Raw genomic sequence first — 13,437 nt, forward strand, 5'->3', positions numbered from 1 at the left:
GCAAGACTCTAAAGAGTCTTGTTCCGTCGGCTCATCGGTGACTTCTGTGACTTCACAGCCATTTCCCGTGGATGATCTGAGAGGGCCTCTCCAGTTCTGCTGGCGCTGGATCCTCCTAGTTCTTCTATCTCATGACAGTTGGAATCCTACTTGTAGGGCCTCTATTCTCACTATCTGCAGAATCTTAGTCTTTTTCATCCTGAGACAGAGGAGATTCTTCCATTGATTATTTTCCACAGAAGTCTCTTCATTTATAGTTAGTTCAGCTCAGTCGCGTCAGACTCTTTGCGACCCCATGAATCACAGCACGCCAGACCTCCCTGTCCATCACCAACTCCCGGAGTTCACTCAGATTCACGTCCATTGAGTCAGTGATGCCATCCAGCCATCTCATCCTCGGTCATCCCCTTCTCCTCCTGCCCCCAATCCCTCCCAGCATCAGAGTCTTTTCTAATGAGTCAACTCTTTGCATGAGGTGGCCAAAGTACTGGAGTTTCAGCTTTAGCATCATTCTTTCCAAAGAAATCCCAGGGTTGATCACCTTTAGGATGGACTGGTTGAATCTCCTTGCAGTCCAGGGGACTCTCAAGAGTCTTCTCCAATGCCACAGTTCAAAAGCAATTCTTTGGCGCTCAGCCTTCTTCACAGTCCAACTCTCACATCCATACATGACCACAGGAACAACCATAGCCTTGACTAGATGGACCTTAGTTGGGAAAGTAATGTCTCTGCTTTTGAATATGCTCTCTAGGTTGGTCATAACTTTTCTTCCAAGGAGTAAGTGTCTTTTAATTTCATGGCTGCAATCACCATCTGCAGTGATTTTGGAGCCCCCCAAAATAAAGTCTGACACTGTTTCCACTGTTTCCCCATCTATTTCCCATGAAGTGATGGGTTTGGATGCCATGATCTTCGTTTTCTGAATGTTGAGCTTGAAGCCAACTTTTTACTCTCCTCTTTCACTTTCATCAAGGGGCTTTTTAGTTCCTCTTCACTTCCTGCCATAAGAGCGATGTCATCTGCATATCTGAGGTTATTGATATTTCTCTTGGCAATCTTGATTCCAGCTTGTGCTTCATCCAGCCCAGCGTTTCTCAAGATGTACTCTGCATATAAGTTAAATAAGCAGGGTGACAATATACAGTCTTGACGTACTCCTTTTCCTATTTGGAACCAGTCTGTTGTTCCATGTCCAGTTCTAACTGTTGCTTCCTGACCTACATAGAGGTTTCTCAAGAGGCAGGTCAGGTGGTCTGGTATTCCCATCTCTTTCAGAATTTTCCACAGTTTATTGTGATCCACACAGTCAAAGGCTTTGGCATAGTCAATAAAGCAGAAATAGATGTTTTTCTGGAACTCTCTTGCTTTTCCATGATCCAGAGGATGTCGGTGATTTGATCTCTGGTTCCTCTACCTTTTCTAAAACTAGCCTGAACATCTGGAAGTTCACGGTTTACCTATTGCTGAAGCCTGGCTTGAAGAATTTTGAGCATTACTAGAGTGTGAGATGAGGGCAATTGTGCGGTAGTTTGAGCATTCTTTGGCATTGCCTTTCTTTGGGATTGGAATTAAAACCGACCTTTTCCAGTTCTCTTGGGTTTCTCTTACCTTGGACGTGGGTTATCTCTTCATGGCTGCTCCAGCAAAGTGCAGCCGCTGCTCCTTACCTTGGACGAGGGGTATCTCCTCATGGCCACCCCTCCTGACCTTGAATATGGAGTAGGTCCTCTCGGCTCTCCTGCGCCCGCGCGGCCACTGCTCCTTGGACGTGGGGTTGCTCCTCCTGGCCGCCGCCCCTGACCTGGGTCGTGGACTAGCTTCTCTCGGCGCCCCCGAGGTAGGACGTGCGGTGCCTCCTCTCGGCTGCTCTTCCGTGGTCGCGCGTCTGACCTTCGGCGAGGGGTAGCTCCTCTCGGCCACGCTTCTGCGCGGTCCGTCACTCATTTATAGTTAAGGCATCATCAGATTCTTTTTCTTGATTTTTTTTTTTTCTGTTGGTGTTGTTTAAGACTTTCTTCTTCTTCATCCGCTTTGTCTTTATTTTTAGTTGGAGCTGGTTCTTCTGTCTCTTTTGCCGTAACATGTCCCTAGAAGTTTCTTGGCCATCTCTGACATCGTTTTCTTTGTCATACTTGAGTATTTTTTTAACCTCATGCCCCTCAGCTTCCAGACCATCTTCATTTGGAAGTTTATTTTCTATACGGCTTACTGAGGAATCCTTTGATCCAGATGTCAGTCACTGTGATCTTCGTCTTCATCATGCTATAAGTTGGTCAAAACTTTTGCTGACTGTGCTCTCAGGCAAACCCTTACTACTTCCTCCTTCCCTTTGTTCCACTCCTATTCTTTCTCCTCTTTCTCTCTTTCTAATAAATTTCAGGAGTACAACATTATAATTCAACATCTGTATACACTACAAAGTGATCACTGCCACAAGTCTAGTTGCTATCTATCACCATAACAGTTGACCCTCGTTGCTTATTTCAGGCACACCCCAAACCCCTTCCCCTCTGGTAACCAGGTAATCTGTTCTCTGTATCCATGCTTGGTTTCGTCCTCTTTTGTTTGTTCATTTTATTTTTTTAGATTCACATGTGAATGAAATCATATGCTGTTTGTCTTTCTCTGCCTGACAATTTCACTTAGCATAATGCTTGCAGGGTCCATCCATGTTGCTGCAAATGATGGACTTCATTTATAACTGAATAAGGAGTGTGTGTGTGTGTGTGTGTGTGTGTGTGTGTGTACACGTGTGGTTGTGTGTATCACATCTTTATTCATCCATCGATGGACATTTTTGTTGTTTCCATATCTTGGCTATTGTTAATAATGCTGCAGTGAATGGTGCATGTATCTTTTGGAATTAGTGTTTTTGTGTTCTTTGGGTATATACCCATAAATGGAATAGCTGGGATCATATGGTAGTTCTAGTCTTCATTTTGGGGGGGGGGAATCTCTATGCTTTTTTCCATAGAAGTTACTTCAATTTACAGTCCTACCAATAGTGTTGAAGGATTCCCTTTTCTCTACATCCTCTCTTAACAATTTTTATTCCTTATTTTTGATAATAGCTATTCTAACAGGTGTTAGGTTATATCTTGATGCGCATTTCCCTATGGATTAGTGATGTTGAACATTTTTTCATGTGCTTGATGGTCATCTGTATATCTTCTTTGAAAAACTGTTCAGATCCTCTACCTATTTTTTATTGTTTTCTTTATTTTTAATTTTTCCTGTTTTTTTTCACTTAACTGACTTTATTATATATTTTTTACAGTATTGTATTGGTTTTGCCATACATTGACATGAATCTGCCACAGGTGTACATGTGTTCCCCATCCTGAACCCTCTTCCCATATTCCTCCCCATTCCATCCCTCTGGGTCATTCCAGTGCACCAGCCCCGAGCACCCTGTATCATGCAATGAACTTGGACTGGAGATTTGTTTCACATATGATAATATACATGTTTCAGTGCCATTCTCCCAAATCTTCCCACCCTCATCCTCTCCCACAGAGTCCAAAAGACAGTTCTATGTATCTGTGTCTCTTTTGCTGTCTCACATATAGGGTTATCGTTACCATCTTTCTAAATTCCATATAGATGCGTTAGTATACTGTATTGGTGTTTTTCTTTCTGGCTTACTTCACTCTGTATAATAGGCTCCAGTTTCATCCACCTCATTAGAACTGATTCAAATGTATTCTTTTTAATGGCCAAGTAACACTCCATTGTGTATATGTACCACACTTTCTTATCCATTCATCTGCTGATGGACATCGAGGTTTCTTCCATGTCCTGGCTATTATAAACAGTGCTGTGATGAACATTGGGGTACACGTGTCTCTTTCAATTCTGGTTTCTTTGGTGTGTATGCCCAGCAGTGGGATTGCTGGGTCATATGGCAGTTCTATTTCCAGTTTTTTAAGGAATCTCCACAATGTTCTCTATAGTGGCTGTACTTGTTTGCATTCCCACCAACAGTGGAAGAAGGTTCCCTTTTCTCCACACCCTCTCCAGCATTTATTGCTTGTAGACTTTGTTTATTGTTAAATTGTATAGTTCTCAAATTTTGTATATTAACCCTTTACTGGATATATGAGTTGCAGATATCTTCACCCATTCAGTTAGACTCCCTTTTTGTTTTGGTAATAGTCTCTATCACTGTACAGGAGTTTTTTAGTTTGACGTAGCCCCATTTGTTTATATTGGCTTGTTTCCCTTGCCTTTGGAGTCAGATCCACAAAAATATTGCTAAGACCAATGTCAGGGAAGTTACCAGCCATTTTTTCTTCTAGGAATTTTATGTTTTTGCATCTTACATTCAAGTCTTTAGTCCTTTTTGAGTTAATTTTTGTGTGTAATGTGAGATAATGGCTGCATGTGGCTGTCTAGTTTTCTCAGCACTGTATGTTAAAGAGACCATCCTTTCTGTATATTCTTTGCTCCTTTATCATAAGTTAATTATCAATATGGGGCTTCCCAGGTGGTGCTAGTGGTAAAGAACCCACCTGCCAATGTATGAGACTTAAGAGATGATGCAGGTTTGATCCCTGGTTCAGGAAGATCCCTTAGAGAAGATCCTCTACCCATTTTTAATTGTTTTTCTTTTTTTTTTTTAAGTTGCATAGTTATTCATATATGTGTGGATTTATTTCTGGGCCCTCAATTCTGCTCCATTGATCTATGTGTCTGTTTTTGTGCCAGTACCACACTGTTCTGATGACTTCAACTTTGTATTAATAGTCTAAAATCAGGGAGCATGATAAAATCAGGGAGCAGTAAAGCTCTAGCTTTGTTCTTCTTCCTGAAGATTGGCTTTTGGGAATCTTTTGTGGTTCCATACAAAGTTTAGGCTTCCCTGGTGGCTCAGAGGTTAAAGCGTCTGCCTGCAAATGTGGGTTTGATCCCTGGGTCAGGAAGATTCCCTGGAGAAGGAAATGGCAACCCACTCTGGTACTCTTGCCTGGAGAATCCCATGGATGGAGGAGCCTGGTGGGCTACAGTCCACGGGGTCGCAAAGAGTCAGTACACGACTGAGTGACTTCACTTACTTCCTTACAAAGTTTAGAACAAATTACAATTCCTTAAAGCTCATTAACCATCTAATTTCCTTATCTGGTAGCTTTAAACAATCTGTATTTATAGTAAACGCTAATGCGAGTATAAAAGTACAACTTTGTGGGCTATTTCAAAACTCGCAAAGGGTTTGGATATAACTTGGAATGCATTTTAGTCATTGAATCTCCCCTAAAAGGTGCTAAGTGAGGGACAAGTGAATGAAAGGTAATAATCATTCTAGGTTAGTAGGAGGGAAAGGTTTATGTTGGTGCACCATGGGCATGTATAAGATGTGTGTCCATCTTTTTTAGGAAGTTGTGCGGTTCCTGGACACGAAGCACCCAAACCACTATCAAGTCTATAACCTCTGCAGTATGTACACGACTCCATGTTTTGCTCCTATGATAGGAAACAGGTCACTGCATGCAAGAAGATGATTGAGTTTTTACATTTCATTTAATCATAAGTATTTGGTGGTAGGAAGTGAATTTTTTAAAATCTCCATCTTATGCTGGCCCTATTTAGTAGGAAAAGAAAGCTCAACAGCACAACGTACCCTGTGAGAGAGGCAGGAGACTAGAGGCAGAGACATTTTAGAAAGAGTCAGCTCTTGTGGTGGTAGGTTTAGGAAAGTTTTTCTGTTTTTCCTGCCAGCTTGTGTTTGGAAGACAATTCAACAATTGCATGCTCTAACCCACTAGGGATGAGGTGTGAGGAGACCAGGGCCCTGATGGAAAAAATAAATCCAAATCCTTGTAGAAAACAGATTATATTCCAGTTTCACCTCTTCCTATATAGTAAATGGATATTTTTCAGGAGGCAAATGTTTATTCTGGTGGCCACATTTGCTTCTGCCTTATGTAACCCTATGATAAAGTAATGAGTAGCCTGCTAGAAAATTACAAGTAAGAAGGACCTACTGTATCGAACATGGAACTCTGCTCAACGTTATATGGCAGCCTGGATGGAGGGGAGTTCGGGAGAGAATGGATACATGTATATGTATGGCTGAGTCCCTTCGCTGTTCACCTGAAACTATCAGAGCATTGTTAATTGGCTATACCGCAAAACAAAATGAAAAGGTGTTTGTAAAAAGAAAATTAAAAGTAAGGCAAACCAAAAGTAAAACAAACCAAATAATTTGGGCTCATGTTACTCAAGATGGAGAAAGCACTTATGTTTCTGAGACCCTTTTGGAGCAGCAGGAGCCAGTCAGAAATCTCTTTTTAAAAGTAGATAAGGAGTCTCTAAAAAGTATAACTTACTCACACCTTGCTCATTTGCTCTGTTAATTGGAGTTAGTGATATGACCTATGCATCATTTATTTCAGGTGAAAGAGCTTATGATCCTAAGTACTTCCATCATAGGGTCCATCGATACTTGATTGATGATCACAACGTCCCCTCTCTGAGGTATGTTTGATGCCAAATTGACTAACAGAAGAGGGTCAAATACATAGGGCTTGGTTTTCTTTGGAAGCATTTTAATTCAACCAAAAATATTTCATTTGAAATCAGTGAGATGGTGGCGTTCTGCATGGAAGTGAGAGAGTGGATGGCCCAAGACAAGGACAATATCATAGTGGTTCACTGTAAAGGAGGAAAAGGTAAAGACCTTCTTCTTTTTATTTCTCTTTTTCTAAAGAAATCTGAAACATTTAATAAGGGACATCAACAAGATATGTACTGCTATGAACCAGGAATAATTGCTGTTGACATTTTTAAAAATTAGCTTCAAGAGTGAAGGAAGAATGTATAATTATGGCTGATTTGAGTTGTTGCGCTACAGAAACCAACACAACACTGTAAAGCAATTTTCCTCCAATTAAAAAATGAATTAGATTAAAAAATAAAAAGACTGCAGGAAGAGAAGGAAAGAGGAAGGAGAGGAAAGACGTCAGCTTACACGAATTCATCCAAAGACTGAAAAAAAAGAGTAAGTGCAACTTAATTTTAGTTTATGAAGCCAAAGTCTGAAAACTAAAGCTACTCTTACCCATGACATGGATAGAAAAATTCTTAAGAAAATAGTAAGAAACCAGCAATTTATTAAAAAATACTACAGCACAACAAAATTGTGTCTATTCCAGGAATTCAAGGTTAGTTTACTATCAATCCATGTAATCAACCAGATTAATAAAGCTAAAAAATCATATTATTTTAAAGATACAGAAAAAGTTTCTGATAAAATTCAACATTCATTCATTATAAAAACTCTTAGCAAATGAAAGGAATGCCTTAATGTGGTAAAAAACACACGCCCGCTAAAGTAATTGGTGAGCTATTGAAAGCTTTTCCTTTGAGAGTAGGAGAACAAGGGTGCCTGTGATCATCACTACTAATTCAACACCGTACCAAAGGTTCTAGCCAGTGCTAAAGAAAAAAAAGATTGAAAAGGAAAAAACATAGTTCCTTATTTTCACACAATATAATCTTGTGCAATAAAATGCAAAAGAATTTACAGATAAGTTATCAGAATTAATGAAGATTTTAGTGAAGCTTCATCACACAAGTTTTTATATGTACTCATTATTATTTAGTTCAGAATATTTTCTAATTTCCATTGTGTTTGTTTCTTTAGCCTCATGGGTTATATAGAAATATACTATATTTTCAAACATGAGGATTTTGTAATTGTCTTCTAGTTACTGATTTCTGTCTATATTGCATTGTGGTAAGAGAACATATATATTTTTTCAGTTCTTTGAAATTTGTTTCAGTTCAGTTCAGTCGCTCAGTCATGTCTAGCTCTTTGCAACCCCATGAACCGCAGCCTGCCAGGCCTCCCTGTCCATCACCAACTCCCGGAGTCTACCCAAACCCATGTCCATTGAGTCGGTGATGCCATCCAACCATCTCATAGTCCATCGTCCCCTTCTTCTCCTGCCCTCAATCTTTCCCAGCACCAGGGTCTTTTCCAATGAGTCAGCTCTTCACATCAGCTGGCCAAAGTATTGGAGTTTCAGCTTCAACATCAGCCCTTCCAGTGAACACCCAGGACTGATCTACTTTAAGATGGACTGGTTGGATCTCCTTGCAGTCCAAGGAGTTCAAAAGTCCAACCACAATTCAAAAGCATCAATTCTTTGGCGCTCAACCTTCTTCACAGTCCAACTCTCACATCCATACATGACCACTGGAAAAACCGTAGCCTTGACTAGATGGACCTTTGTTGACAAACTGATGCCTCTGCTTTTTAATATGCTGTCTAGGTTGGTCATAACTTTCCTTCCAAGGAGTAAGCATGTTTTAATTTCATGCCTGAATCACCATCTGCAGTGATTTTGGAGCCCAGAAAAATAAGGTCAGCCACTGTTTCCCCATCTATTTCCCATGAAGTGATGGGACTGGATGCCATGATCTTAGTTTTCTGAATGTTGAGCTTTAAGCCAACTTTTTCACTCTCCTCTTTCACTTTCATCAAGAGGCTTTTTAGTTCTTCACTTTCTGCCATAAGAGTGGTGTCATCTGTATATCTGAGGTTATTGATACTTCTCCTGGCAATCTTGATACCAGCTTGTGCTTCCTCCAGCCCAGAGTTTCTCATGATGTACTCTGCATAGAAGTTAAATAAGCAGGGTGACAATATACAGCCTTGATGTACTCCTTTTCCTACTTGGAACCAGTCCATTGTTCCATGTCCAGTTCTAATTGTTGCTTCCTGACCTGCATATAGGTTTCTCAAGAGGCAGGTCAGGTGGTCTGTATTCCCATCTCTTTCAGAATTTTCCACAGTTTATTGTGATCCACACAGTGAAAGGCTTTGGCATAGTCAACAAAGCAGAAATAGATGTTTTTCTGAAACTCTCTTGCTTCTTCGATGATCCAGCAGATGTCAATTTGATCTCAGGTTCCTCTGCCTTTTCTAAAACCTGCTTTATGGCCCAGAATTTGGTCAATTTTATCAAATGTTTTCTCTGCACTTGAAAAATAAGTGTATTATGCATTGTTCTGAACAGGGTTCAATATGTACCCTTAGGTTGTTTGTTCATTGTTTTATTCACATATTCTATCTCTTTACTGATATTTTGATTGAATTTTTCACTTCTTTCCACCCCCACCATTTGCTTGGAAGTCATATACTCTTTTTATATTCCTTAGGAATTACTCTAAAGATTTCAACCTACATCCTTTATTTAGCCATGAGTTTGTTGGGGGTTTTGTTTGCTTGTTTGTTCTTTTAGTGTTGACCTTGTATCTTCCTGAACGCTTGTCATCAGTTTTAGGAGTTAGCCTATAGAGTTACTTGGATTTTTCTAGTCTTCAAATAGTTTGTTTCTTCTTTTTTTATTCATATACGTTTTGTTTCTTTTTCTTACCTTACAACACTGGCTGAGCCATGTAGCACAGTGTTAAATAGAAACAGCCAATGGTGACATTTTGTTTAGTCCCTGGCTTTAGAAGGAATGTTATATTCGTTTCATCATTAATATGGTAAATCTGGTACATATTTTCATAGATTCTTTTCATCATACTTAAAGGGGTAAAACTTTTGTCCATAGCGAAATTTTAGTGAGTAAATATACACCTATGTTTTAAGTTAAAATACTGAAGACAAATGTAAAGCATTTTAATGATTCCTTGCTTGGAGGAGAGGGTGGCATCTCCGTCTACGGCAGAGTGTGTGTGCTTATCCACAGCCACCAGGACATGGATCTACAAAAGTTGGTTTTGTTTTTCTTTTTTCAAATGGGACTATATAAGGGTTGTGGAGACTCATAGATGTCCAACAAATTTGAAATGTTAACCTAGAGAGAGCCAGGTTGTTAATGGTCAGTAGCCTTCTTTGGAAGTTATTGGCTTAGAGTAGTGTTTTTCAAACTATGGATTGGAAAATAAATTTAAACATTCATCTTTTGACGGACAGAATAGAAAATAAAGTCTATCTCAAGGTAAAAGGTTAAGTTTGGAATTACATAAAATAAGTTCAGCATACGCTAGCTAAGACAAAAGTCATAGGTCATTGTAGAAATAATAGAAGCAACGTACTTTTCAGCTCACACTTTGTGTGCCTGGACAAAAAGCATGAGACTTTGAGCTTGAAATGACATGAAATCAAGTTTTCTTTAAGATGGTACGGGGATGAAAGCATATATGTGGAATCTAGAAATGGTGTAGATGAGGTTATTTGCAAAGCAAAAATAGAGGCACGGACCTAGAGAACAAATGTGCGGATACAAGGTGGGTGAGGGTGGGTGGGATTGGGAGGAACTGGGAGAACTGACATATACACACTATTGATCCTACGTGTAAAATAGACAACTGACGGGAACTTACTGTGTGGCACAAGCAACTCTCCTTAATGCTCTGTGGTGACCTAAATGGAGGGAAATCCAAAGGGGGGCTATATGTGTACGTTTTGCTGGGTCACTTTGCTGGGCAGTAGAAGCTAACACTACATTGTAAAGCAACTATACCCCAATAAAAATTAGTTAATAATAAAGTAAGATGCTACAGGAAGGGCATAGAAAGAAGGAGGGGGAGAAGGATAAGGGAAGAAAAGAAACAAGTAAAACAGTGAATCGTTATGGACTCTGGGGCACAGGTGTATGCGGGCTTATTACGCTGTTCTTCCTATTTTCATGTATACTTTACAACACAATAACTCTAGCTGAAATAGGAGTGGGTATTACGAATGCTAAGTGGTGGTGTGGGTTCTGTCCATCTTTTATCTTTTATAGCTTCTTTTATTTACATTAGGAGAGAAACAGGGTGTGTAATTAGCTCTTGATCAGTGAGCATCACTTTAGCTTTAGAGTCCTAGAGCAGAGGCTGTTACTGCAGTCCCCAGGGGTCATGATTCAAGAGCAACGGAGAGCTCTAGGCAGACCCTCAGAACAAGCAGTGTCCCGGCTCCGGCTGTCTCTGCACTGAAATATTTGGAACCTGTACTTGTGGCATGAAAGAAAAATCAATCCACAATGAGCTCTTTCAATACTCTGGAGAGTAGTTTTATATCAAGTGCCCTCAGGAACAATGGTTCATGGACTAACTTCTTTTCTAGGAAGAACTGGAACTATGATCTGTGCCTACCTCCTTGCCAGTGAGATATTTGCCACCGCGGAGGTATGAAAGATGCTCCTATAAACTCTGTCTTAGGCTTATTGAGTTTGCTAGCTTTGCAAGCTCATGGGTAGGATATTAGGATGATTCCTTAAGTCATGGTGTGTGTGCGTTGTTCAGTCGCTAAGTTGTATCTGACTCTTTGCACCCCATGAACTGCCTCATGCCAGTCTTCAGTGTCCCTCACTATCTCCCGGAGTTTGCTCAAACTCATGTCCATTGAGTCACTGTACTTCATGGAATTGTTATTGGAGAGGTGGTTTTAGAACACCTGGCTTGGATACTTTCTTGTTTAATTGGCACTGGTTGGTAACTGACCTCAGTGCCTCTTCCTCTGGGCTGGGATGAGGGTAAAGTTGCTGAGATGCTCACCCTGGGCACAAAATTTAAGAGAATGCCAAAAATCTCAGTAATTAGGATCAATAATCTTCTAACGCAATATTTTTTTATAAAATCAAAATTAATGCACCCACATTCATCATGAGTACCATGTCAATATTTTGATTAAAGACAGGACCCAGTAGAAGAAGGGTTAATGTGAAGTGAGTAAGATTGAGTTATGCAAGTACAAAAACCCTCAGCAATCCAGAAACTTGACATGCCACCCCCAGACCCACCCCTGCTCTGATAGAATCCCACCAACTCCTGGCTTTCTGCTTTCCTCACAAGAATAAGAAGATGGGTTAGGGAAATTTTGTAAAGGACCTTGAACATCCTTGGAAGTGCTCAGTAGGTAAAAGTCTTCATTTTCCAACCCAGAACAAAAGCTCCCCTGGACATTACTATCTTTGCACAATCAATAGCTGTGGGGTCTGTGCCCTCTGGGAATTTCTGAGAAGACAGGATGGGCTGCTGCTGTGTCTTAAAGCAGGGATCTCATTCTCTTTTTTCTGCCGTGATCTTACGGAGAAGGGCATGCTCCCAGCATCTCTTGGCCTCTTTTGGTCTGCCGCCCAGATAAGAGAAGCTGAGGGTTATGCGCTGGGTCCAGGGCTCTGATTCCACCCTCCTCTTTGCTTCTAATTTGAGACGCACAGGTTAGGACAATGGATACTCTAGGACAGTGTTTTTCACACTGTGGATCAGAGTTTATCAGTGAGTTGTGAAATCAACTCATTGGGTTGTGACTTGCAACCAAATCTACCTATAAGATGGGATAGATTAGAAAAGGTGAGTATTGTTTTGTGAAACTTTCGTTTCAGTTGTGTGTTCATGAGAGAGTGTGTGTGCATCTCCCAGGTTTATGGAAGTGGATTGTAGCTTTGAAAGTGAAAAGTCTGAGGACTTTCCTAATGGTCCAGTGGTTAAGATGCCGCATTTCCAGCACAGACGGCCAGGGAACTAAGATCCCACGTGGTGTGCGGCCGAAAAAAGGAAAAGAAAAGTTTGAAAGCCATTGGTCTGAAGCCCTGGATAGAGCCAGAGGCCAGTGTTCAGGCCTGTGCTATCTTTGACTGATCAGTTACATACATCTCCATGGTAGGTCACTTGATTTTCTTTTGGTCCTAATCTTCTTCTTGTAAAATAGTAAGAAAGGAAGAAGGACCAGATTCTCTCTGAAGTTTTCCAGCTCTAAAAGTCCCTGTCTTTATGAATCTTTGAATGAGAGTAGGCCTTGATGTGTTTCTTAGTTCTGTTATTTTGGGTAGCCTCTGCCCAGAGACCGCTGACCTTAGGAAATCGCATGTCCTTGGAAACTTTCTAATGCCTTCTACAGGAAAGGAAAGTGCAGATGACCCATGACTGGACTGTCCCCTCTTTTATAGGACAGCCTGTATTATTTTGGAGAACGGCGAACAGACAAATCCACTAGCAGTAAGTTTCAGGGAGTAGAGACTCCTTCTCAGGTAAGTGTTCTTTCTTTAAAAGGGATCACTCTGGGTAATTAGGTTAAGACTGGCACCTATTTCCTGGTTTGGTTTTGTTTTCTTTCTTTTTTTTTTTTTTTTAATAATTTTTGGCTGCTCTGGGTCGTTGCTGCGTGCAGACTCTCTCTAGCTGCGTTGCCTGGGCTTCATACTGTGATGGTTTCTTTTACTGCAAAGCACAGGCTCTAGGTCCTTGGGCTTCAGTAGTTGCGGCTCTCGGGCGTGTGTGTGGCGGTAATTCTCAGACACCATCCCCTCCTGGCCCTGCTTTGTGGGTCATTCCATGCACTACACACATTTCACCCATCCCTGACTGAAGAGCTTGACTGGCCCTTTCCAATGAAGAGCATGGTGGTTAATTTTTACTAATATTTCCCAACGAGTGGGGAAGAGCCTGTGAACTTTTCAGTCCAGCTGATTCCATCCAGAACTGTTCGACTTCTAG

General features: G+C 40.7%; 1 protein-coding gene across 1 annotated transcript in view; it reads left to right on the plus strand.

Moving 5' to 3' along the window:
* LOC101107613 (phosphatidylinositol 3,4,5-trisphosphate 3-phosphatase TPTE2-like) overlaps positions 1 to 13,437 on the plus strand; it is a 64,071-nt gene that overhangs the window by 35,355 nt on the left and 15,279 nt on the right. Inside the window, exons 9-13 of the mRNA XM_060394381.1 lie at positions 5,373 to 5,433; positions 6,393 to 6,474; positions 6,580 to 6,668; positions 11,066 to 11,127; positions 12,891 to 12,971. Coding sequence (XP_060250364.1) covers positions 5,373 to 5,433; positions 6,393 to 6,474; positions 6,580 to 6,668; positions 11,066 to 11,127; positions 12,891 to 12,971 — 375 coding nt within the window. The remainder of the gene's footprint in view (positions 1 to 5,372; positions 5,434 to 6,392; positions 6,475 to 6,579; positions 6,669 to 11,065; positions 11,128 to 12,890; positions 12,972 to 13,437) is intronic.

This window comes from Ovis aries, chromosome 10 (genome assembly GCF_016772045.2).
Source record: "Ovis aries strain OAR_USU_Benz2616 breed Rambouillet chromosome 10, ARS-UI_Ramb_v3.0, whole genome shotgun sequence".
In the NCBI taxonomy this organism is placed as follows: Eukaryota; Metazoa; Chordata; class Mammalia; order Artiodactyla; family Bovidae; genus Ovis; species Ovis aries.